This window comes from Ochotona princeps, chromosome 9 (genome assembly GCF_030435755.1).
Source record: "Ochotona princeps isolate mOchPri1 chromosome 9, mOchPri1.hap1, whole genome shotgun sequence".
NCBI classification, from domain to species: Eukaryota; Metazoa; Chordata; class Mammalia; order Lagomorpha; family Ochotonidae; genus Ochotona; species Ochotona princeps.
The window spans coordinates 53,664,993-53,692,012 of NC_080840.1; the positions used below are offsets into that span (position 1 = coordinate 53,664,993).

The window sequence follows — 27,020 nt, forward strand, 5'->3', positions numbered from 1 at the left end:
ACTACTCAACAGGTAAGATGCATCAGAACCACCCAGGAAGTATTTTAAAAACAGGTCTCCAGGTCCAATATTTGGATGCTCTGGTCAGCACATATGGGTATACCTGGGGTGTTTGTGTTATCATTTATTTAAATCTGTAGGTAACTGATATGCAATCAGTATTGGGGGCTGCTCAGTTCATTCTAGCTGTGTTCAGCGATGTGAATTAGACTGTGACACTAAGCTGAGCTTACATTTTCCACTGGCCTGGTACAGGCATCCAGGCACTGATTATTCTTTGTTTTTTTACATTTTATTATTATTATTATCATTTTATGATACAGTTCCATAGACTCATTTCCCTTATCCCAGTCCCAATCCGCAACCCCCCCAGTTCCTCTATATCATTACTAAAGTATAGTTCTTCATACACAGTCATATGTCCAACATAGCAGGCGTGGACAATGGCAGAGAGTTCAGCATCCTATTGTCAAGATATAGTAAACAGTTTCATTGTAAGTCCATCTTTGTCTGGAAGTAGAAATGCATACTGCATTGTATCCTCACATCTGGATGTTAGTCTCTGTTTCACAGCTACTGTACATCCCCTCAAATGAAAAGCCATACTACAAAATCAATAGGAAGAAAAATTGAAATATACAATGCCATGAAGTTAAATAACATGTTACTAGATATGACAGTCTCCATTACACAGCTACTATACATCCCCTTAAATGAAGAGCCACAAAACAAAATCAACATCAGGAAGAAAAATTAACAATACCAAGAAGTTAAATAACATGCTACTAAATGACTAACGTGTAGCTGAAGAAATGAAAATCAAGAACCTTATTGAAGAAAATGATGCTATTCTATGATCTATGAGTCATTGAATGATTTACAAATGATGGCCCTTCTCATGTGGGCTGAAGTTAAGATACTAACTCACAAACTTTAAAATTATAAGCCTTAAAACAAATATAAAAATTGCACAGGAAACACCATCCTTTTGCCCTATAATGTCCTTACCTTGGAGGCTTCTGGAACAACTGGTATGTTATTTATGTCAATATGGGTTGGAAGAAAAGGTGTCAGGAAAACAATGATATATCCAAGACATGTAAATGAGAAAAAGGAACTCGGGTCTCCTCTTCCCAACCCAATTCTAATGAAATACATACAGACCTGATAAATTAAATCTTTCATGTGGCATATCAGACCGTTTTACTACTTCACGTTTTAAAACAATTTATTAATACTTGATTCTCAGGGTCACAGCAAGTTCATGATAATTGCTGGCACACAATTCTCATGTTAATGTGATATTAATACTAAATGAACAGATTCAATGCAGTTCATAGAAAAAATTCTAAGAATACACACTCACCTTTCCTTCTCATCGCCAGAAAAGAGTGAACACATGCAGTATTCAAAATATTCCAAAATACAAAAAGGAACACATTTCAAAAACTTTTTCATTAAAAATGTATTATGCATATTATTCTAGATGAACATATCTTACAAGATATTCCTTGTGAGAGTTTTATTCCGTAGAATACAGAAATCATGATTTTTGTAATGGGACTTTTATTGGGATTTCTTTAATTTGAAAAGTTCAGATTAGTACTAAAAAAAAAAAAATTCATGTGGCTTCAGGTGCCGTATAAAAAGCAAAAACAATGCAAAGAAGGGAGCAACCTAGAACATTTGTGTAATTTTTGGAGGCAAAGATACTCATTTTTAAACTTTATTATTTTCATGTTATTCGAAAGCCAGAGAGACAGAAAAGGACCGAAGGAAATCTCTGGTTCATTGGTTCTCTTTCTAAATGCATGCAAAAGCTAAGGCCAGGCCAGGCCAGAGCCAGGCGTCTAGAGCTCAGTCCTGGTCTTCCACATGGGTGTCTGCTACCCCAGTGCTTAAGCCATTGCCTGGTGCCCGCTAGGGTGCATGTTAGCAGGAAGGTGGAAGTGAGGCAGAGGCAGGACACATACTCATTCTTGGAGATGGGAAACAGGCATACGACGTGGCTATTAACCCCTAAGACAAATTCCTGTCCCGTTTGACAGTTTAAAGGAAGATACCTCTAAATCCCATAAGGCAAGAAAAATTAAGGGCAGATTTGACTAAATAACCATTAGAAGTGTGTATACTTGCCTTTTGCCTTGCAGAAAAATCAGAACACAAATGACATATTAGTAAAGATAAAAAGGCACATTTTATAAATACATATATTTCTATAATACTCAGAAGATTAATATCCTTAATATGTGGTTATCTCAACAATTGTCAAGAAAAGGAAAAAGAAAGAAGCACAAGGAAAATGAGCAAGGTATGTGGGTTCCCTGAGTGCTTTTCCCCTCTTGAACTCACTGCTTTTGAACTCCAGTGTTTGAAATGTAGACTGAATGCTCAGTGTTGTGACAAAGTGGCTAAGCTGGTACTTCGGATGCCCACATCCCATATCAGAGTGCCTGGGATCAAGCCAGCCTTCTGCCTCTCATTCCGTTCCCTGCTAATGCCCCTGAGAGGTAGTCGGAAATGGCTTAAGCATTTGGGTCCTACCACCTAGGTGGGACACCTGAATGGAGATCCTGGCTCTTGGCTTTGAAAGGTTGTCCCAGTCCCGGCTGTTGTGGGCATTTGGGGAGGGATGTAGAGGAAGAACAATGTTTCTATCTCTGTGTGTCTGCCTCATTGACTTTCAGATAAGTATATAGATTAAAACAAAGTGGAGGGCTTGGCAGCGTGGCCTAGTGGCTAAGGTCCTCGCCTTGATCCCATATGGTCGCTGGTTCTAATCCCGGCAGCTCCACTTCCTCTCTGTCTCTCCTCCTCTCAGTATATCTGACTTTGTAATAAAAATAAAATAAACCTTAAAAAAAACAAAAACAAACAAAAAAAAAAACAAAGTGGAGTCCAGGTGCACTGCCTCAGAGCTCTGCATAGCAGCTGGGCCTCCTCCCATGTAGCTTCCTCAGATTCTCCTCATTTGCAGTGGTTCTCTTCTTATAAGCCTCTTGGCTCTAGGGGCTGATCTCCTCATGCCATGTGTTGCTTTCAACAAACCTCACACACTCCTAATCCCGCCTGAGTTTTCGTTTTGACATTTCTCTATGTGCTTCCTTTCAACTCTGTGGCCAACTCACAGCAGTCTGAGGCCTCTGGAAGCCAACTGTTTACATTCAGAAAGCTCTGTACATAAAGCCCCACTGACTGACACAGCAGCAGCTTCTCCAGTTCCAGAGCTTACAGCCAGCTGTGGAAAGGAACCTTCCTATATAGCCTTTATACACACCTAAATTTAGCCAGTTACTTGTATGCAACAGAGAGATGAGGGTAGTCAAGGTAATTCACGAGAAAGATCTTCCTTTGTACTACCCACAAGTGAGAATAAGCTGCTGGGTGAGGTGCCTCACAGAACCACACAATCATAATCCAGCAAGCAGTGAGAGCATCGTGCGTCCAGGCCTGCCTGCCAAGTTGGAGATGGCTCATCTCTCAACAACGCCCATCTGCTGCCACAGCTGAATCCTGCCAGCTCCTCACGGTCCAACGCCTTGTCTTAAAGACTACAGCCTCAGAAAACCTCTCCCATTTTAGGCTCATCCGCTAAAGTTTTGGTTATCAGTTCCTGCTGAGTTGGTGGCTCCTTTACACTGTTCTCCTATAACTTTAATCACAGCTATAACTAATGTGCACAATTAGGGGGTAAATTCAAAGAAAGCAAGGACCATGTTTCTTTTATGTGGACAATTCAATATGGTACCAGGTACATATTAGATGATTAATAAATACTTGCTGAATGAATGGGTACCGTAATATTTCATTTATGTATGGCATAGCTACTGTTAAGACTCTAATTACTATTTTCTTGTATCCTGCCTATCTCCCTCATGAGATGATTAACATCAAGGATATGAACTTGGTTTGTCTTATTCCTAATTCATATTCTTCAATACTCCTCACATCTCAATTAGCGACATACAAGCATTCAATAAAAATTTGGCAAATGAGTGTGGGGCCCTGTATGTTCTGCTGCTGTTGACTAACTTAAGGGAATATTGAGATCATCATCATTTAACTCTTCAAAGATTCATGGGAAAAATTGTTGAGCACCTACAATTTTCATTTTTTTGAAGTAGATTATCAATATTCAATAAATATTACTCTTCTTTTACATGTACTGAAGTACCAATATGCTCTCCAGATTGCATAATATACAAAAGGATAAAAATGATATAAAAGAAACATGAGATATAATATTCCCTAAGCTGTTCTATTTTTGAGACTATTTTTTTTACTGGATAATAATGGGTCACCCAGAGTTATATTGCAATCTGCCACAAAGTTAACTGCAAATTTAATCTTCAATATTCTTGAACCTAAGCTTTGTTCTTTAAAATAAATGCATCTTTAATCAAGATTTTAGAATGGGGCCTGGCGTGGTAGTGTAGTAGTTAAGGTCCTTGCCTTGCACGTGCCCGGGATCCCATATGGGCACCGATTCATATCCTGGCAGCCCCGCTTCTCATCCAGCTCCCTGTCTGTGACCTGGGAAAGCAGTGGAGGACAGCCCAAAGCCTTGGGACCCTGCACCTGAGTGGGAGACCCGCATGAGCTCCTGGCTCCTGGCTTCGGATTGGCTCAGCTCCAGCCATTGCGGTCGCTTGGGGAGTGAACCATCGGAGGGAAGATCTTCCTCTCTGCCTCTCCTGCTCTCTGTATATCCGCCTTTCCAATAAACATAAATAAAATGTTAAAAAAAAAATATTTTAGAATGTGTGAGAGTAAACCAAAAAAAATTTGCAAGTGACTTGAAAGTGGACTTCATTCAGAAGACTTTTTTAGTTTTTAGGAGAAGTTACCGTTTAGGGAGAGTCTCAAGATCCACAGCGCATTTATAATGTGGATTCATTGGTTGAGAAGTTCAAAGCACTAAAAGTCAGATGCAAATTAAAGATGAGGGATTTTATCAGAACATTTATGCAGACAAATTTCACTCTCAATGTCTCATCAAGGCAAGGAAAAACAGCCCTTAGCCTTGTTACTTGGCAAATCAAATGACATTCAACTTGAGCTAGATTCTGATGATCACTGTTACTGCAGTTTTACAAAGAAATTGATGGTGTGACAAAATACTGGCAAATATTTTCCCTGTGTTTCTTCTTAATGGAATGAGTTATCTCAGACTGGAAAAAAATATATGTTACAGGCTAATACATATGAAAGTGCAATAGCTGTTTCTCTCCAGTCATTTTTTTTTGTTTGTTTGTTTTTGTTTTTTTTAAAAGATTTATTCATTTTATTACAGCCAGATATACACAGAGGAGGAGAGACAGAGAGGAAAGATCTTCCGTCCGATGTTTCACTCCCCAAGTGAGCTGTAACGGACTGGTGCGTGCCGATCTGAAGCCAGGAACCTGGAACCTCTTCTCGGTCTCCCACGCGGGTGCAGTGTCCCAATGCATTGGGCCGTCCTCAACTGCTTTCCCAGGCCACAAGCAGGGAGCTGGATGGGAAGTGGAGCTGCCGGGATCAGAACCGACGCCCATATGGGATCCCAGGGCTTTCAAGGCGAGGACTTTAGCCTCTAGGCCACGCCGCCGGGCCCTCTCCAGTCATTTCAAAAGCCTTTTCCTTGTTTCTAAGTGGAAATCTAAATATCAATGTAATGATACAGTAGTATTGGACCACTGAAGGATTTCCACTTGAAAATCCATCTCCTTAAACACACCTGTCAGCATGATCCCGTTTCTGGAATTATTCTATGCTGAAAGGTCTTGACCTCTATTCCTCTTCTGGTCTCCCAGTATTTCATATCACTCAGCAAGGCAGCTGCTTTGGCCATTTGGTGCGCCACTGGAATATGCAACAATCTCATTTTCACTCAGAAATGAAAAAGGAACTTGCTTACTTTCCTTTTTGGTCATTAGTTTGGCACTGAATGCTATATTATTAAGTTTACCACTTTCTAAATTCTTATTTGCAATGCTTCCAGAACTGTTTTGGCACAAGGCAATGTAGAAGCTAAAAATTCTTGCTGGCAGGTTAAATTTTTCCTCTGAGCCTTTACATATGCTAGGATTGACTTTTTATATGAAAATGAAAGCTATTTATGCCTTATGTATGAGAATTAGCAAATACAGAAAGTATAGAAGGAAGAGAAAATTCACCTGTTAGGGTATCACTTGATTAAAATGACTGCTTAATACCTGAGCTTTTCTTCCCAGATATACTTAATTGTCTCAGGTCACAACTCACATGGAATGTGAACTATTGATTCTGTTCTCTATCCTGTCTGTTTCTTATTGTGCTGTTCTTGAGCATTAAAAATAGTTTACAAATAATCGACCAAAAAGACTCTATAATGTGTACTAGAACATTCCTTGCTGTTGAACAATGTCAGTAGCATCCCAGATTTTGACAGAATAATATTTTCAAAAGCAAAAAATCTTCACCTACATTTGAGATAATTCCCTTGGGAAAGCTCCTTAGAAATGAAACCAAAGAGAATATTAATATTGAAAATAGCTTACATTTATCGAGTTTATATGTGTTGGTTTCTGCTGAAGCATACATAAGATATTTCAATATTAGCTTATTTTGATAGATGAGGGAACTGGGAGAGAGAAGTTAGATAAACTTCAAGCTTGAATTACTGTTACATGGAAGAGGCTAAGATGGGGATGTGGGCAGTCAAGACGGGTAATACTTTCAGGCTACATGGACACACTAACCCCATGTGAGAATATGACCCTATTGTATGATAACCATGGAAGCTGGACAGAATAGACTATTGGATTTAATCTCTGGACGGCATAGAAAGCAATGCCCAGGACTGTTTTTTTTTTTTTTTTTTCAAGAAATATAGAAAGGTTGTGAAACAGACGGAAACTTAATGCATCTTTACTCCTCACCCAGTGGTCCATGCTTTGCTACTCAAGACATGACCTAGGAGTCATCAGGATGCCAAAACTGCCTGGCAGTTTGCAGGAAATGCCTGGCCCCAGGATACACCCAAACCTCAGCTTTGTCAGCAAGACCCCTTTCTTGCACATTAGAGTAGCTCTGGCACTACACTATAAACCTGATAGATCCTTGAAATTCTTGGAAAATTTATGCACAAACTACTAGTATTTCTACATCTAACATAAAAAAATCCTCACTTTTGAGAGTTGAAGTTTAGATTAGGTTGAACTACCTGCAATTGCTGTTATGTTAGATTTTAAAAAGTCAAGTATTGGCAATTGATTGTGGTTCAACTTCAATAGAGAGAAGGCTAAGATCATCAAGCCTACTGGCGTCTACCACTCTCTAGAGATTGGAATTGAAAAGGAGTAAGATGAGGTTCCTTCTCCCAAAGAAAGTTCAGCGGAGAAAGAGTGAACAATTACACCATTACATTACAAAATGATAATGCTCATCAAACACTCAGAGGATTCAGGAAGAAGTGATATGACAAGTTATGGAAGAAAATTATCATTTGCTTCCATTAATGAGAAGGACATGTGTGCAAGACTTAGTTTAATTCCAAAATGGATACCACTGCAACCTGCTCAGACTCTAGGAACACAAGTAGGTAAATAATTAAGGGTTTATACTCTGTGGATGCTAGGAATTACTGTGGGAACTGAGTCAACAGCTGTGCTGTTCTTATTGGTATTGGCAGATAAAGAAAGTCACACAAATCCTAGCACTCAGGACCCAAATTTGGTCACTTCTATATTTTGAAGTCATGGATGTAATGTGGGGAAAAAGAAATGTTCTACCTCAGTACACTTATCACAGAAATCATTTGGGAACAGATGTGAGGTGGGGGAGGGTTCCCCCGACAAGAAATTCTACAACACCAACCAAGTATCCTGTAGTTTTATTTTGTGCAGACACTAACTAGTGCCAAATCTTGCAGTTTAATGTCTTGTTTGTACATAACTACCCCCCACTTCAGATGTGAATTGCAAGCACAGGATTCTGGAATTTTGAACAGTTATAAAACCTGGGTTTCCCACAACCTCTTCCTTGGATTAGTCATTTGTTAGGATGTCTCACAAAACTCAAGCAAATACTTATATATATACCCATTTATCATAAAATATGCGTAAGAACAAATATAAGAGAAGCATAGGGTTGGAAAGGGCCTAGAACATGCAGACCTTCTCCAAGGGTATCAACTACATCCATGATTTTCACTTTTTCAGCATCCTAGATGCTATCTAAACTCCATTCTTTGGGGGGGGGGTTTATAGAGGATTCTGTATGTACATATGTTTGATTCCATCACCAGCCATGGATGAGCAACTTAACCTTTGGTCCAACTCTTTAATCATATTTGGTTCCCCTGGCAACCAGCCCTCATCCTGCAGATGTCCAGGAGCCTCCAACCATTAGTTACCCATTAGTATACACAAAGACACTCCTTTGGTGATTCCAGGGACTTGTGGAGCTAAGTGATAGGAAATGGAGATCAAGATATATGTTTCTTATTATAAGTCAGAATATCACTATGGATTCTTTTTGTGAAGGATTGCCTCCCCACTGTGTTATATAATACACAGAAGACACTTGGGTATAATTAATACTTACAAGTTCCATATGTTTACCAGAAGCTATATAATAATTTTGAACAATGTGTCCTAGGATATACAAGAGGACAACTTCTATTAAACAGTTATCACAAAATTTTCCATTTTTAGGTAATACTCCTTTTCAGTATTTGCAACCCTGCTGTTAGAAAAGCAACACTTGGTGGTGACACTGAGTGTGCTTCTTTACATGGGCTGGTTTGGAGTACAGATGTTTCTCCCAAAGTGTTAAGTACTGATAAACCAAAGGTAAATTGGAAATACTGTCAAAAATGTCTTATACACACTCAGGCTTCCATACTTGCTAGCTTAGCCTATAGATAGTACCTATAGATAGTCATCATTTCTCATTAGGATCTCAGGGCTATCTGCGAGCTGTGCTCATTGCCACTGCCCACCATCACAAGCAGGGATAACCCGAGAAATTCGATTCCGAGTAGTTTCTACTGATTATGTATTGCATTCTCACCACGATAAATATGGGAAGCCTCAAGTTGGAATGTTGCAAGTCTGGGTCCAGTATACTAAATTTAGGGGGATTTGGTTGAATCTTTATATTGATAATAGTTCACTTAACCATTTCATCTAATTTTCTTCTTAAGATTTCTTGCCTAGAAAGAACTAACCATTCAGGCTATTGTGAGATAACTCAACTGTATTTAAACGCTCTGTATGCCAGTTATGTTTCAGGCAAAAAGAACTGCTTTTCATACAAACATGCTTACACAGGCCACAATAGTAGAAAATCCTTTGGTGTGCTATTTCTTTTCTTAAGAAATTGTGCAGGGCTTGACACAATGGCCTAGTAACTAAATACTTTGAATGTGCTGAGACCCCACCAGTTCTGGTTCTGGCTGCTCCACCTCTCATTCTGCTCACTGTGTGTGGCCTGGGAAGGCAGTAGAACATGGTCCAGGGCCTTGGGATCCTTCAACCACAGCGGAGACCAAGAAGAAGCTCCTGGCTCTTGGCCTCAGATCAGCTCAGCTCCAGCTGATATGGCCACTAGAGGAATGAAGAAGCAGATGGAAGATACTCCCTCTCTCTCTTTCTCTGTCTACCTCTAACTGTGTAACTCTGACTACCAAAGTAATATAAATCTTCAAAAATATCTACACAGAAAGTCTCAGAGTACCATTCTCATACCTATAAGGTTACTATTTTTCCCTAGCCACCCCAAGTTTCACTGATTATGCCAAACACCCTTGGGAGATGGTGAGTACACAGACAAAAATAAAAGCATTTTACTCCTAGATTTCTTATCACCTAAAGGGAAACCTTGTAGAACACTTACAAGCCACCATTTAGTAGTTCACTGTGACTACTGGGAACGATGGAGAGGTGCTCTGAAATCTCATGGGAGGCACAGGCACCCACAGCAGCTTGATAGGATGAAGGAACTCCTGCTGGAGGAGGTGGTACTTGCAATGGCTCAGGAAAGGTGAGCAGGGGTGGAGAGGGTGGGTTTTCCCAGAAACAGGGGCAGCTTTGACAAAGGCTCAGAAGAGAGCTGTAGGCAGTTTTGAGATATTTCCCAATAAAAGACTGGAGATAGACCACTATCTGGAGAAATGAGATTGCTCTCACTTCATTGGCTCCTCTGTCAACTGATATTCTGTATTTCCTTTCCTCACTTATTCTCTTGTCATTGACCTTGTCAGAATGCAACAAAATGCTAATTTTCTACCATTCCATGGGAACATAAATGCTATAGAACACTTCTACCCCTGAATACTGACAGCTGTACCACACTCACAGTACCTAAATTCCATCTACATCTTTAAAGTATCAGGTGTATGATAGGATGGCTGCTGCGGTGCAGTTGGCTAAGCTACATCTTGCAATGCCTACATTTCCTGTTAGAGTGCCTCCACTTTCAATCTAGCATCCTACTAAATGTGCCTGGGAGGCAGTGAATGATAGCACAAGTACTTGGGTCCTTGGTATCCATGGGAGAGACCCAAATGAAGCTCCTGACTTGGACCTGGCCCAATTCTGGCCATTGTGAGCATTATGGGAGTGAACCAGCAGTTAGACCTCTGTCAGTCTCTCAAGTAAATGGCAGGCACTCAATAAGTAGTGCTGACAGAATGAGTTACTTCTTTGGGAGAAAAGAGATATGGAATAAATAACCTGTGTGATTGGTGGTAGGATAGATGAAAGTTGAGATAACCCAGGTCAATACCTGTATTGTCTCCATTGTATCAGCAAATATACATTATTAACTCAGTAAAAGATTTGGGAAAATGTGTAGGAACAAGGCAGGTGCAGTACAGGGGAAGGGCCAAAGTAACTGGAGAGTCTTGGGAACAGCTGTGTGGAGAGGCCATTACCTCGGCAAACTGGGCTTCTAGGGAACAAAATTTCATTTCTGGCAGAGAAAAATAAGATAGATTATAAGACTTCAAAATTAAAAGATAATTAAAAAGTTGTTTTAATGCAAAACAATTTTAAAATCCAGACAGTTTTTTAAATAATGCACATTTTCCGTTATTTTCTTGAAGAGCTCTCATCTGCATGGATTTCAAAAAATTTTTTTGCAACTGCGATGGGCATTGTGATTGAGACAGAGGGTTAAAAGCCTATGCTCCACACTCGAATACCAGGGTTCGATTCTGACTCCAACTTTCAATTCTGGCTTCCTCATCATGAGACGGTTAGAGGTCATGATAATGGCTTGATTGGTTGCCTTCTTGCCACTTTGGTGGAAGACTGGCACTGAGCTTCCAGGCCTAGCTTTTGTGGGCATTTGGGGAGTGAACCCACAGATGGGAACTCTGATTCTCTTAATGCTTCTTATATAATTGAACTTAAAAGAAATTTATACCAGAATAAATATTTTAATTAATCTTCCTATTAGCTTTTCATTGTGTTTATTCAACTGAAGTATTGAAGTAATTTTCAAAGCAGATATTGCATTATTACTTAGTCATTTTTATTTACTTCTATATAAAGGTCTGAAAACCAGGAACTGGATTCTTCCAATCATGCCCACCTTCCTGCCTTGTAAATCAAGGGTTTCTAGATTTGACACTGAAAATATACAAACTACTCAAAACATCTTGTTATACTTGCTTATTGTCAAAACCACCTTCATCCAACATGCTTAGCAGTTTTGTTGCCAACTTAGATAGCTATCCCATGTGAATGTGAGGGATAGGCTATAACAAGACACCAGAATATTATGCTACAGATTTTGTGTTCTCATTGTAGCTATGGTCTCGGAAAAAGAAATTTAGTAGCCATTTAGATGATTCATGAATTAGTTGATATAAAGAAGAGATTCTGAAAGGGAGATGGGGAAATGAATACACAGATTTATAAGTGCAAAAACTAGATCAATGTATTCTTTCAGTAACTGGTCGTCTAAAATTCACATACAGCCACTCTCTCTACAAGACACCATCTGGCACAGCTACCTTGAAGATTCTTAGCCCTGCACGGGGATAAGAAATGGTGGTCAGCATGTGCTCATTGGTACTCTTAGTACTTGATTGGTATTGTGGAATGAAGAGTGGTGGAAAGTGTGGGAGATGGAAGACAAGATGGAGCCTCAACTTTTTTAGAAACCTAGGGAATCAGAACGAAGACCAACTCAGCTAAGAAGTTAGGATGACTCATTGTCCACTTAATGCCTCAGGAAGCTAGACTGTAGTGGAAAGGTAGTGGATTTTGTAACATAAAGCATCTATACAAGATCCTTTCCAAGTCATGTTAGCATAATATCTAGCTAATATCTTATGTTATATACTCATTTACAAAATTATAGTATGATTTCCTTCATGCTAGACATAAATTAATGGCAGCTGTTCTTTTTTCGTTTTCAGCTCTTGATTTCACTTCAGAGCTCCAGAAATTGCTTTAATATTAAATATGCAGTGTTAAATATGTGTTCTTTTATTTTTAATTTTTACTTACTTATTTGAGAGACAGAGCAGTGCCTAACTAGTTCATCCATTTCATCCACTGGTTCATTCTCTAAATTCCATCAGGGGCTGGGCCTGGGCTTAGTCAAAACTGGGAGCCAGGAATGCAGTTCATGTCTCCCACATGGGTAGAAATAACTCACAAATTACTTGAGCTGTAACTGTTGCGTACAAAGGGTGTGTTTAGAAGGAAGGTAGAGTCAGGAGTTAAGAGATGAAAATCAAACCCAAGTACTCAGATGGGGGATGTATATGTCTTAGATGGTGTCTTGGCTCCTAGACCAAATACCTGATCCTAAATTTGTATTTTTTTCTTTTACTTCATTTTCACTGTAGCTCTCTATCACCAAAGTTTCAACAGAAAGAAAAAATCTGCTCAAATACTTCAAAAGAAAAGACTTTAATAAAGAGGCTATTTGCAGAGACGTGGACAGGCTAAGGGTATAGGCGAGGCCGACTGAAGCACACAGTAATTGTTGACCCTTAGGTGTGCGGCAACAAGTGAAGGGAAGACATGACACTTCAAGAGATTTGGTCCTTGGAGTTGAGACGGTGCATCAGAAATTATTGTTCAGCTACAGTCATAACTGTGAATGCTATAAACAGAAAAGAAGGACAGAGAAAAAATTGCCCATCCTCTCAGTTTTCCTGCTTTTTATTTGCTTGCTAAGTCCAGAGATGTTGATCGCTCAGGCAAAGAGAAGAGAAAGGCAGAGAATGGATGGGGGTTAGGGAGACCGTACTTTGATCTTACCTGACTTGTTTTTTGACTTTGTAAGGGCTTTTTAAAATATGTTCTCACCCTTCCATGGAAATGTAGAAGGTTGGATGATGTGGCCCCCAGGTAGCATTCAAGTAACAGATTCACCCTGAAAACAATCACGGAGCCGGACTCATGTTTCCATGACAGTCTGCTCATCTCTACCATCAGCTAGACTCTCTGGAATGCTTTGTGAGCCTTCTAAAGTTTCCAGCAGAACAACTCACAACTGAAGACGCCCTTTCTTCATTATCAACTATCATTTCAAGTGACTAGTACCCTACCTCCTGCTTTACAGACAAGTGATCAGATAGCTTTCCCTCTCAACAGAGATGTAACAACACTTTCCCCTTTTTCATCTACAACCTTTCTCTTTTCTGACTTCTACCATCTGACATAAAATATTTGCATATATTCCATATCCCACAAAGCACAAGCAAAATAATAACACCTTTCAACTTTAGTTGTCTGCCTCTTTCTTTCCTTCCCTCTGCCCCCATCTGTTCCATCATGGACAAGTTCTTGCAATTATCATCTGCACTCACTGCTGACTTCCTCACTTTTCATTTGATCCTCAGTCTATCTTGATTTTTACTCACCACCCCCCAACAGGCACCCATAGGCTACATCACAAAAACTATGTCTGTAATGGCTAAATCAGTAGGTGCTATTTTGCAGTAATTCTTGCAACTAGCCTCTCCCCTTCTGGATCTATTATTTTCATTAAACTGATTAGATGTCCCTCTAGAACATTCTGTTGGTTTCTTTTATGGCTTTTCCCTTCCAGTTTATTCAGTGTTGGGCTCTCTTTTCATGCCATAAGGGCTATTGGGGCATTCTGTTTCACACTCAAGGTTTCAAGAAATTCTATCACACTGTACAGATTTGACTAGAGTGCTTACTTCTCTGACAGGCGCTCTGTTCAGTTACTAAGTTCTGAGAATCACTTTAGACAATTTCTTCTTTCTTCTTCCTATTTGGTTACTTACTATAAAAATTCTGCTTCCTGAATGACTCTTTGGTTACCTCTTTTCCTTTCCATTGCTAAACCCTTCTTCCTATTACTGTTGTCACTATGACACCCCAGGCCTCTTGCTACCCATCTATAGCACTTGGATCTTTCCTTCTCAGGGATGAAAAAGAAAATTTTTTGTATATAAATTTTATCATACAAATTTGCATCCACGAGTCTTCATTAGCATTCTGTCATCTCTGTGAGAAATCAGAACTACCTGCTAGCAAACACGGGTATATCACTCCCTCACCTACCTCTGCAGCCAAACTCAGATGCTCTGACTTTCAGGACTTGATCAAGCTCTCTCACTTATAATTCTTTGAACAGAAACATCCGCTGTGTCTGGAAAGCCTTAATCTAATTTCTACTTGTTTTGATGACTGAGATCAGCAGCTTGTACTTTCATATCAGTTATTTAAAAGGAAAAATGTAAGAGATGGCATATTCAATAATGCATTCACATTTCTGTCTTTTCAGATTCATCTCTCAACCAAGAAGCCTTTGCTGACCTTCTCCACAGCCTTTGGTCTGGATTAGGTGATATGCCCCTACACTCACCTGGCACCAAGATTTTTCTCTGCAGGCACAGTGATCCTAGAGTTTGGATTGTTTATCAGCCTGAGTTACTCATTATGCTGTGCACATGGACTGCTCTTTCATCTCTGTGGTCCCAGTCTAGCAGCAAGCCAGACACCCTACAAATATTTATTGAAATGAAATTAAATCCTCCCTCATTAAACACTTTCAAGCTTTGCCAAATTACTTTCCTTCATCCCTACTCACTCCAGGGAATAGTGAAGGGTAAGATTTCTGGAACGACCAAAGGCAGTGTTGTCAACTGTCAATAATACTATGAACTCTGCTGACCTGGTTCACAGTTCTAACTCCATCAATAATTCTGCAAATTTGGAACTTATCTCTATGGAGTTCTAGGCTTTAGGTTTTCTGTCTCTTCCATTTTCGATATTCTGTGACTTAGCATTCACAGAATAAAAAGATATGCTTCGAATGAGCTTGAAGTGCAAACTTCCAAATGTACATCTGGAGGGCATTGTTCTCTCAGGAGAACTAAGTAAAAAGAAGAATGAGTTGGTAGTCCTTCAATAACCAGCATGACCACTGGTATATGGCTCATTAGCTCTTAGCACATTCTCTCAGAATTTGCCTCTGGCTAAAGATTATTTTACACAGCTTCTCTTGCAGCTAAGGATGTCTACCTAATTCTGAACAGTGGGAAGTGTTATTTAAGTTTCTGGCTTCAAAGGAAAGAAGAGTTGGTCTTTTCCACTATCCTGCTGGCCTGACCCTGAGAGACATATTTGGGAAGTAATTAATGAACTTGGAAGAACTTAAGACAGAAAGAGGCCTGATTCTTTGTTGCTACCACCAGCCATAGATTTTCTGTATTTTTATATGAGAAGAATTTCCTCTTTAAGCCACTGAGGTTTGGGGTTGTTTGTCACAGTAAAACAATAACCACCATGACAATGAATAATAATAAAAAATCATATTCTTGCTAAAATAGAATTTTAGACATTTTACTACTAGACATTTTACTGTTTATGACATAAAACCAGACATTTTAGTATTTTCAAAGTACATTGAAAAGAAGGACAAAGATAATTTTGCTGAGATAAATCCATGTAAAAGCTTACATTAGCATTTTAAAACAATAGCTTTTAGGAAATTTAGACCACCAGCCAAAACAAGATCATCATGCAATATTCTCTGCATTTTGCTTCATCATAAATATGCTAATTCCTGGAGGCAGAATGAGCAGACATTTATTTAGCAAGGCAAATTCTAATCCAATAACCAGTTATCCACTGATTGATCATAATGAAGACTCTAAAACATGTTACCAAAAGGGCTTCTATTTTCTGTTCAGTAATTCCATTTATTAAGAAAAAAAAAAAACCATCGTGCTTTTGTAGCTACATAGCCTGTAATACAGACTGTGAAGTTAGGAAACATTAACATCTCTTGCTGCTTTTCAGGGGATGGAAGTGATTATGCTTAATGGTGTTATCCAGAAAGTATCCTGGTGCTATAAAATAAAGGAACCATTATCAGATTGGGTTCCAATAAGAAAGCAGCTCAGAAGCATCCCAAACACTTGTCTTTCTGCCAGTTTTGTGGCAGGTAGAGTCCTGAGCTCCTTAGAATACTGCCTGTCTAGAAGTTGGAGTTAGAGAAATAGAGAGCTGCAGCATTGAATGTCCTTAATAAGCAAAGCATGAGGTCCTAACACAGAGAACATACCGCAGGGAAAAATGCTTTTGGTATAATGAGCTGATAAACAATCAGCACTTAGGGGCTGTACTTCTTTGAGCTAGTACAAAAAGAAAGCTAAAAATATTTTGTTAATAAGGGGCAGGAGCTAGAAGGAGCTTTCAGCAGATACTGGTGAACTGTTTCATTAACCACATACTGACTTGGTGATGGGAAGATTCAAAAAGATGGACTCCCAATGAAACTGTTAAATGTATCTTGACAATAGAGTGCTGGACTTTATATCATTCTTTATACCTACAATGTCAGGATACACTTAAACAGCAGAATGATGGACTTGTGATTGTTGTTGAAGGACTAAACTATTGTTATAATATAGGAAAAATAGTGAGGGGAAGAAGGTGAAGATGGAAAGGGAAATCCCTGAGCCCAGGAACTGTATCATGAAAAATAATTTATTTAAAAAATGATCTGTCATATCAGTTATTTCCTTAAAAACACCCACACAAGCCAATTTTGAAACCCACATTACGTTCTTTAAGTTCCCAATGTCCCCAAATATAGACAGTATCCATGTTAAGCTAAAAATCATGAGTTGAGACAGCTCCTTGTCTTAGGTCCTTGTTTGTGAGAGGGACCTGCTGTCTGATTTGGTAAAGGTATGGTACTGAAACTGTAGTTCTCCAAATTTGACTTGAAAGAAGGTGAAATTGAGGCAGGGAAGCCTGATGATCTGATTACAGAATCTGTGTGTGTCCTCAAGTAAATGTAAAAAAAAATGTGTGTGTGTGTGTGTGTGTGTGTGTGTGTGTGTATGAAATAGAAGTGAGAAAGCAGCCCTGGGCATGGCTAGCTATCCTTATAAGAGAGAGCAAAGGAAAAATGGAATGCTTTCCACAGAAATGAAAGGAAGGTAAGTTTGTCCTCCAGCAATGAAATAAGAGGGTAATGAGGAAATTCAGGAAAGCTCATTGAGGAAGCAAACAATGCAGAACACAAAGTTTGACTCCACACTTCCCCTCCCAACTCAGGAGTTTTCTCAGATTGACAGGTGCACTGCCAGTTACTATGGGTGCTCCCTGGGCAATCAGGGACAATCTTGACTGATCAGGGTTCATGGCTGTCCTACCTAAGAACTTTATTATTTTTTTCTCATAATCTTTATTTATATTTCTCCTGCCCCTTCTTTAAATCCCCCCATTGAATTCCCCTATGTTATTACTATAGCATAGCTCTTCATAAATAGTCTCATGTCTAAGAAGAACTTTAACCACCAATACAGATTTTTGTGATCAGCTCTCATCTTTGCGCTCTAGTCTTAGGGTTGCTAATCACTGTGGGTATTCGAAGGAAGCCAGCAGTTGTGCATGAAAAAATGAAAAATCACTGTTGAGGCACAGAGCAGGAGGAGCCAGGGAGGTAACGTGGAAAACAAGCATGATGTCCCTGAAGTTGAATCAGCCCTGCAGATTCACTATATTCTTCACAAGCCCCTCTTTCCTGGGAAGCCGCTTCCTAGCTTGGAACCTCTTTGCTTACAAGAGCTCAAGAGCAAACTAATTTTTTAGAAGTCCCACTTTCTTTACATCTCCTTATCATCTCCAAATCCTGTTTCCACATGAATAGTGAACTCAGGGACAAATATACTTGAGTAGAGGGGTGTGTGTGTGTGTGTGTGTGTGTGTTGGGGGTAAGGGACAGTACATACAAAATGTATCCATAGACCTGGTTAGTGGACTCTACTCAGCCCTGCATGTACCTGTGGTAAAAGAAAAATAGATGCTGTCATCAGAGCAGCTCCCAGAGAAACAGAAGAAGAAACTCTGCTGGGACAAGGGAGGTTTCTTGGTTAAGTGCAGGGCTGGGGTGGAGCAACAGGGCTCCATGCCTCTCGGTAAGTAGACCCAATACAAATAGGTTCAAATCTCAAGAAACAGCCTTGATGGTAGGAGACCAGTTCTCAGTGTTGCCCCAGTTGAGACACAGTGGGGCTGTGTGACCACATTTGCCATGTCCCTACAGGAGATTTCGACCTCTTTCTTGGTTCATTTAGCTTTGTTCTTTACTCACCCCAGAAGACACTTATTTATTGTACATATTTTCTAATTCAAAAACATGGCCTCTGAATTCAGAAATTTTGTAAGTATGGATGTGACACTAAAATGTAGATTTAGTGGCATTTCAAATTTTTCAGATTAGTAATGCTCAAGCAAGAAAGTCCAAGCAAAAATCCTCAAATATGCAAAAACTCTGAAACATTTCTGGTCCCAAACATTTTTGACAGGAAGATCTAGCTGCAGCTTTTTTTTGTATGTATAAACTTTTCTCTCTCCCAAATTGCAGACTATCCTAGGCATTTCTGTTTGTTAACATTCTTGGCATATCATAGGCATTCAAATGATTGAAATAATACTTGTTGAATGAATGGAGGCATACATTATTCACTATTTTATGTGCTACCTAAGTGTGTGTGAGAGAGACAGACAGACAGACACAGAGTGCACACATGCTAAGGACAGAAATTTCTTTTACCTTTTTTTTCCTATTCTTTATGGACTCTATCTGTATTTCTAATAATGACTCATCATCAGTGCCTCATTATCACCCTAGAGAAAGTGACCAGGGTTACGTTTCCAGTTGTACCTACATAAACTGCTCCTTGTTTTTCTTGTCCTGATATTATCGGCTCCCAGAACAAGATTAAATCTTCACTCTGTCTTGAAGCAAATTCTGCGCATGTCTAAGTGAGTGGAAGATTGGGAAGTATAGTTTGTGGAGTCAAGCAGAGTGCCTACAAATTCCAGTTGTGCTGTAGCAATGACCTCAGGTTGGTGAGCTCTGAACTCAGCTTACTTAGCCTGGACTTGACTTGGCATTTCTATAAAATGAGGCACCTTCTTTGTAAAGTGATTAAGAGCAGTAGTAATGACTTTGTAAGTATTTATTTTAAGTATTAGCTGCTATTAGCTATTTTATTCAATTTTTAGGTACTTACTGAGTGCCAAAAGCCATGCAGTGTCCATATTGTTGCTTTAATCTTCACGGGCAACTTAGTAAGAATGGATCTTATTACCTCCATTATAGACAAAGAAACCAAGGGTTTAAGTGGCTAATGAACTTGCCCAATGTAACAGGTGTTAAGTGCAAGAAAGCAAAAATTGAAACCCAAGCAGTTGTACTTCAGGACTTCTGCTATATTGACTAGCAGGAAAAAGATGATAACTAAGAAGTTCTAAAAAATCATAACTATAGGAATTCCACAGTGTTCCTAGAATTTATTATTTTACTAGGTGAAATTGCTTACTATCACTAAAAAAAGTCTCCTCCCTAATTTCTTGTGATGCAGAAGATTTTCATTTGTTTTGTGCTCAGTATCACAGTGTAGTAAATTAGCAGGTCTGCTTCCAGGAAAATGGGGTGGGCAAAGGAGAGATGTCAGAGTGATGTTTGCTTGGGTAGCAGACTCATTCACTGGCTGCAATGTTTGAGTTGGCATTTGTGGTCCTTGAGGTCCTGCCACAGCAGACTATCAGCAAATATCATCTGAAGTCAAGTAGTTCTCTCATTTTAATGTGTTGTGTGTATTTTTAAACCTCGCTTATGAATGTGTAATTTAATACGGCTATCCTAAAATGTATCAGCTTTTAGCATCTGATTTTCTGAGACACTTGAATTTACCATTTACTAAGCTGCTGTGACACCTCTATTAGTAACTTATGTACAAAGAGGACCAAGCCTATTAATTGTTCTTAAGAGGTGTTCTGTTTCCACTGCAGGTTCTATTTTTTTTAAAAAATTCATGCTTAGGGTCCTATAAAATGATAGTCACATATAATGAGATTCAACAAAGGCCTGCAGACGTATGAGGGTACTTCAGGGAGTTCATAGAGAAAATGGCATTAAAAATGAACTTATTATGTGGCGTAAATATATGAGACCCACACACAGATTTTTTTCAGAATATGCATTTACCATCAACTCTTGAGAACCTCTCAGGTTTTTCTCACAAGGATGCAATAAACAGAGCTACTCTAAGTAGCAATAAGAAAATTAAAAAAAAAAAAATTGAGGGTAGAGACTCTGGATGAACCAAGGCAGTCAGAAATCATATGGAACACTTTTCTAATATGCCTTCCTATCAGAACATTGCCCACTGAGATCTAAACTTACCTAAAGTCATTCTGAATGAGCGAAACAAAATATTCTCAACCAGAATATCATTTGTCTGGTGACAAGAGAATGATACACAGTCCACGGAGCAAAGTTCAAACCCCTCACTTTTGATGACGGGTGAATTCCTAAGTATTTTTGTTTTAAGAGAAGCTCTATACTTTTATTGTGATGGATAGGCAAGGTTCACTTTTTCTGCTTTGCATTGTTTCGCCTTTCCTTCCACCCCTGAAGGAGCTGGTAATTTATACATTGGGGACTGTGTGGCAGCTCAAGAAAAAACAGCAATTATTACTTTCATTTCAGAACAAGAGAGAGGATAGGAGGACTTCTTCCAGAAAGGATCCAGGTGCAGAAGATCCTACATAAAAAAGGTGCCAGCTTTGGCCTCATTTACTCTACCAAGTGGTGCTTAGGGAAGGACGCACACCTGCTCAGCTGAGGCAGGCCTGGCAAATGATCATCAAGAAGTATCACGCACGGGAATAATTATGGACAGAGCCGCAGCTGAGTGGAGGAGTGAGGGCCACTATCCCATGGGCATGTTTAACTTCGTGCCAAATGTTTATCACATCACTTGACATCATCCAGGAACATCAGAAATCACCCATAGCCTGCGTTGCCCGTCACTAAACATCAGATTTCCTCCCAGATCCCTAACACAGATGACAAATTGCAGGATGTAAAACCCCAGTCCTTGTATTCCGGGAAACCTAAAGAGAGCCCCTCCGATGTTAAGGAGGGTAGAAAATTGAGATCATATTACAGTCTACTGCCCCTAACTCAACTAACATCCCTTAAAATGTAGGACATTGTGTTGAAATTTTCTCTGCAGTCATTTGTTTTTAACCCCGGGAACCCTTAAGGCAAGTGCACAACTTATTCGGGAAAGGGAAACATATTTTTTCTTTTCCAGGCAACACTTACAACAAATTCTTTTTTGCACTCTTTCTAAAATAACAACTTGACTAAGTCACTGGGCGCCTCCTTCATAATCCAGATCCATGTGAAAACTTCTCTAAAAGAGTGATTATTGAGCTAGAGCTATTCAAAAAGATTTAACGTCCTGGCTTGCCTCCTCTGTAAAATAATGCTAGAGGCATTATTTAAGGTTCTTCCAGCTCTAAAATGCAGGCATGCCATAATTTCCAGATTCAAAGAATGGCCCCCTGCAAATCTGAGCCAAGCACATGCTGCCTATTCCACAGCAAGCCTTCGGGATAATAAGAACATGCATAGCAACACACTGCTTTATATCCAGGCCTGTGCCTGCTTAACAAAGCCATACAGTCTATTCTAACCTATGGGGGTGGGGGGGTGGGGAATGATTGTTTTTCTCATTCTATATTTCTCCTTCAGAAAAAAATGCCCATAATTTTATAACTGGTTACTTTTCTTCTGCTTATTTTAAGTCAAATACTTTGCATTGCTGAGGTTTGAAAATCTTTGATAATCACTCTGTGGATTAATAAGCACTTAAAAAAAAACACACCTAGTTCTTACATGAATCACGAGTGAATTTCAACCACTGTTGTTGCACACAGTTCTGAAGAGGAGGCTCTATTTTTCACCTGGTAATTCACGCGGTACAACAACATCCTTCACATTGAGCATCCACCAAGGCAAATACTGCGTGCACTGCGCATGGCTACTCCAGAGACAGATTCTTACTCAACACCTGGTCTGCCGTTGAAGTTAGCACTTTATTAAAAAAAAAAAAAAAAAAAAAGAAGAAGAAGAAGAAAAGAAAAAGAGAAGAAAAGAAAAAAAGGCAAGAAAAGCAGACCTGGGCCCACTGCCTTTTCTCAGCGAGCTCCACTGAAAAGCTGTAAATTCTCTGTATATTTCATACAGGGGGCCAGGAAACGGTGCAAATTCAGAGACTCCCAAGTCAGACAAAGTGGGGTGCACTCCGGAGCACCCCAGGCCCTGCCTCCCCCAAGAATAGCCATGTACAGTCTGAACCCATTTCCACTTACCCCGCATAGCGGTTGTTGTAAAGGTGGCAGCGTCCAGGTTGCAGAAACTTCAAAAGGAGCCAGCAAAGAGGCAGAAAAACAGCTCTCTGAGGACTGGATTTCCCCAGAAACTTCATAGTAGTTCAGTGAGAGGACTTACAAGTTGCTTAAAGTACTCTCTCCTCCCGGGGAGGCTGGAGGTAGCTGGCAGCAACCCCTGCACGGAGGCAGGCTGCAGTTCTCTGCGAGGGGGGTGAGAGCAGTCTCAGGAGGGAGCAAAATGTGACACTTCTATCCAGCCACAAGAACAACAAAAAAAGTTTAGGCAGCTGAGGAAGGGAAGTTGCTCTTAAAGACTTGGTCTTGGGACGCCAAGCAGCAGAGCAGCCTAGCCCAACCCAGCCCAGCTCAGCAGCTGAGCCTGAGCCTTAATCAGACTCCCCTGCAGGGGCCGGGCCTCCCTGGTGCTGACTCATGGTAGGGGTTCTCTGGGTGCTGCTGGCTTGGGGTAATTCCTCTGTTTCTGTTCGTTTTATTTTCCCAGTCTGAGGCCCCTAACTTTTCAGGATATTTTATTCCTCTACTAACTTTTCTAGCAGGAGAATCCTATTCCAAAGGCAAGTGATCTGTCTGAGGATGAGGTGAACAAGCAGGCATAGACTAGTTCAGGCTTATGTTTTCATTTCATTTTATTTTAATTTTGAGATTGACTTGTAAGGCAAAATAACAGAGAAATAAGGAAAGACAGCCAATGTCTATCTGCTGGGTCACTCCTTAAATGGCTTGTAATAGGCAGGGCTGCGCCTGGCTGGAGTTAGTTGCAGGTGGGCTAACAAGATGGTTTTGATACACCTGGGGTGTCAGGTGAGACTCCTGTTGTGGCACAGAAGGTTAAGCCAGTGCTGTGGAAGCCCACATCCTTTATCGAAGTGCCAGCTGTCATCCTGGATGCTCTGCTTCCCAGCGAGCTTCCTGCTAATATATCTGGGAAGGCTGTATTTGGGTCCTTACACCCATATGGGACATCCTGATGGAGTTCTTCTGGTTTTCTGACTTTAATGTAGCCCCAACCTGGCTGTTCTGATCACTTAAAGAGAAAATCAGTGGATGGAAGATGTGTGTGTGTGTTGGGGGTGGGGTAAAGCCTTTCAAATAAAGCAATAAATCTTATTTCTAAACAACGAAACAAACCTCAAACCAAAACAAATTTCAGTGCTGTTTCTTGGGAAACATGTTAGAGAAGAATTGATGGCTTGATCTTAACCTGGGTGGAGCTTACATTCTGTCTAAGTGAGTAACTGCAAAATGCTGTTTGACTGGAATCCCAAAGAGACAAAGGAGAGAGATTATGGTGCTCCACTAACTGTAATGAGGCCTACATGCCCTGCCATCTCTGATTGGTAAGATTTCTTGTGCCATTCATCCCTCACACCCTGTTACACCTGTAATAGGTTGAGGGCACAGTGAATAGTCTTAGTGCATGAGCAGGGCAAGCCGCAGCACCTGTGCCACCACATTTGGCGTTGGTTATCTGAGTGTGAGTGAGGAGGCAGCAGCTCTATTGGGCTCTCCCAGCACCTAGACTGATTGTAGAATGTCTCCTAGGGAATAAGGGGGCCTTCAAGGCGGCCTTAGCTGCATGTCTGGATCATTTAGGAGAAAGATCCTTTACATCAGAATCCCTGGGGTGGGATCAGTTGCTGTAAAGGCTGTCCAGGTGATTCCAGTGTTCATGCTGGTCTGGGGCGGGGCTTCGCACAGTAAATTGCATGCAGAACACCTGGGGGATCTTGAGCCCTGATGCAGTCACCTAGAGCCGGAGAATGGACCTTCTGAAAAAGCTTCCAGGTAAAGTTGCTGTAACTGGCCTCTCAATCACATTGTGACTAACAAGACTTAAAGACTCATTTATTTCACAGTGAGAAAGGGAGAGAGAAAGCAAAAATGAGAGAGAGAGAGAGAGAGAGAGAGAATGAATCTGCTTATTTATTTTCCAGATGGCTACAATGGCCAGGGTTGGGCACGACCAGGAGCTTCATCTTGGTCTCCTATGTGGATGTTTGGGGCCCAAACACTTGGCAAATCTTTTGCTTTTTTTCTCCAAGCCATTTAACAGGGAATGGATCAGAACAGAACAGCCAGGACACAAAACTGGCGCCCAGCTGGGCTGGTTGCAGCACAGGAGGCAGCGATTGCCCCATTACCAGCCTCTGAGCTCTGCCTTTTCGTCTCTGTAAACACCAGGGGAAGACAAACTTCAGAGGAACACATTTCCTTCTCATTTTTCCCATGTTGGAGATGAAGAGGGCTTTTAAAGTTTTTGTTTAATTTTTGCATCCATTTTCTCCTATTCTATTATACTAGAGAACCCATTTTGCAGAATGTGCCTATTTCTGTTACATAGGGACAGAATCACCTAGGATTTCTCTTGTCATCCCTGCACCAAGTCTGGTAGCAAGAGTGAGCCAACATTTCTCCATTGTATTCATTTGCTTCTCAAATTTCCTGAAGAGTCATGGCAAAGACCTCCTACATTTACCCATCTAATAAGCTGAGTACCTGTTAAAAGAGAAAGCACCAAATCTTTCCCATTTTCTGTACTAGACAGTTGAATAAAACTCCTTAGAGGTGTTCAAGTTCAGGTTTGTGACAGAACAGAAATGCTTTTTATTAAAAATGATGCTCCAAGGTTTTCTTCACTTCCTCCAGCATTATTTTAATCACTTGTCTGTGTCTGTCTCCCTGATATCCAGCACATCTTCTACTCTGGGGCTTTGCCCATTGAAGTCAGTTTTGTTTGGTTTCCTCACAAGCCTGCCTTCTCTTGAATGCAGAATGCATCCCTGTTGCCTTTGTACACAGACAGTCCCTTCTGTATCCTGGAGGGATTACACCGTTTACTAAAGGAATCAACGGTCAACTGTCTGTTGCGTGAATGATGAAACTAGGAAGAGATTCACTCAACAAACATTTGCTCTGTGGCTCTGCCTCCAGAGACGGGAAAGATCCTCCACATAGCAAAGACACCTTAGCAGAGGGAGAGTCCCCTGGGTCTCCGGGGCTTGTTTCCTTGTTTGTTGACACTGCTGCTTTCTTCCAGAGCTTGCAGTCTAGTGCCCTTGTCTTTGCACTGGTGAGGTTCCTCTGTTAAGCCTCCTGCTGATTTTTGAAACTTTTTTGATCAGGCCAGAAAAGCCTATACCATAGCCAGTAAATTGTTAAAATGAGGGATTACTGTGAAAATAAAACACTTTATCTCTTTGAATTTCATTATGCCAGAACAATGTATAAATCTGTCATATTATAGCACAACATTAAACTAGGAATGCTCAGTCTCTGACCAGGGATTAAGTTCATTTTCAGATCACCCTGAAGGAAGGGACCAAGGGAGCCTGTTCAGGAAAGAGTTCTCTAGACGCTGAGACCAAGGTAATCATTTCCTGGACCATCAGAACTGCAATAGACCTGAGAGAGATCTTATAACCTTCCTAAAATTTTCAGATCAAAGACAAGCTCTCAAACAATGGAAGCCTTCCTAGCAATCTTACTCTGCTTTTTTGAAGGACCAGGTTATCTGATTAAACTTCAGCTGGGAGGAGATAAGCTCCCATAAAATGGGTGATAAATAGAGTCCATTTAGCAAGAGGGAGGAGAAAAGAATAGCTTTACAGATGGATTCAAAGATAAAAGTTCCAGTTTTAAGGCGCTGAGAAGGGAGTGAATTATTAAACAGTGAGGGATTTAGAACTAGGAAGAGATTCTATTTGTTGGCCAGGCCTTTGTCATGTCTTAGTGGAAGAATGAACTTCATTAAAAGAAACAGTATCATGTGGAGAAAGAAAGGCAAGCACATTTGGAAAAGAAAAAATGTCATCCTTGTTTGGGGACTATTGTTGCGCATGATTAGATTATTTTTAAATGTGTTTTTCAGATCTGAAATTCTATGGTGCCATGGGGGAAGATTTTGCAAATCCCTTGTTAAGTACAAGAGTGAGAGCTGTTGAGATTTATTTGAGTAAAGATGTCTGGAGGAGATAAGTGGGTGTGGTTGAGTTTGCAGTACTAGCAACACTCCCCCCTTTGCAGTTGGATTTGTGCTCATTCCTCAGTGCCTTACTAGCATAGACATTAATGCCTCTCGGGTCTTTTTGATGGCTTGCTGCCATTGTTCCAATGGGTGAGAAAATAGCAAATGTGAAGGTAACTCACGAGTTTAGACGCGGTCTGGGCAGTTAGGAAGGGGTGTTCTGATGCATCATTTGACAACAGCTTGCTAACTGCCCTTCCTCCGACCCTATCCCACCCACCATGAGCTATCCCTCCTGGTGCAGAATTCTGTGTGTATTCAGTCTTCCTCTGATCAGCCATCCCCATGACTTCCTCTCTTCAAGGCAA

The 27,020-nt window shown here is 40.3% G+C and overlaps 1 protein-coding gene across 1 annotated transcript in view; it reads right to left on the reverse strand.

The window, feature by feature from the left end:
- Window positions 1–22,991, reverse strand: part of CPA6 (carboxypeptidase A6) — a 281,052-nt gene extending 258,061 nt beyond the window's left edge. The window contains exon 1 of the mRNA XM_004588030.4: window positions 22,647–22,991. Coding sequence (XP_004588087.2) covers window positions 22,647–22,762 — 116 coding nt within the window. The 5' untranslated portion in view covers window positions 22,763–22,991. The remainder of the gene's footprint in view (window positions 1–22,646) is intronic.
- Window positions 22,992–27,020: the final 4,029 nt, after the last annotated feature.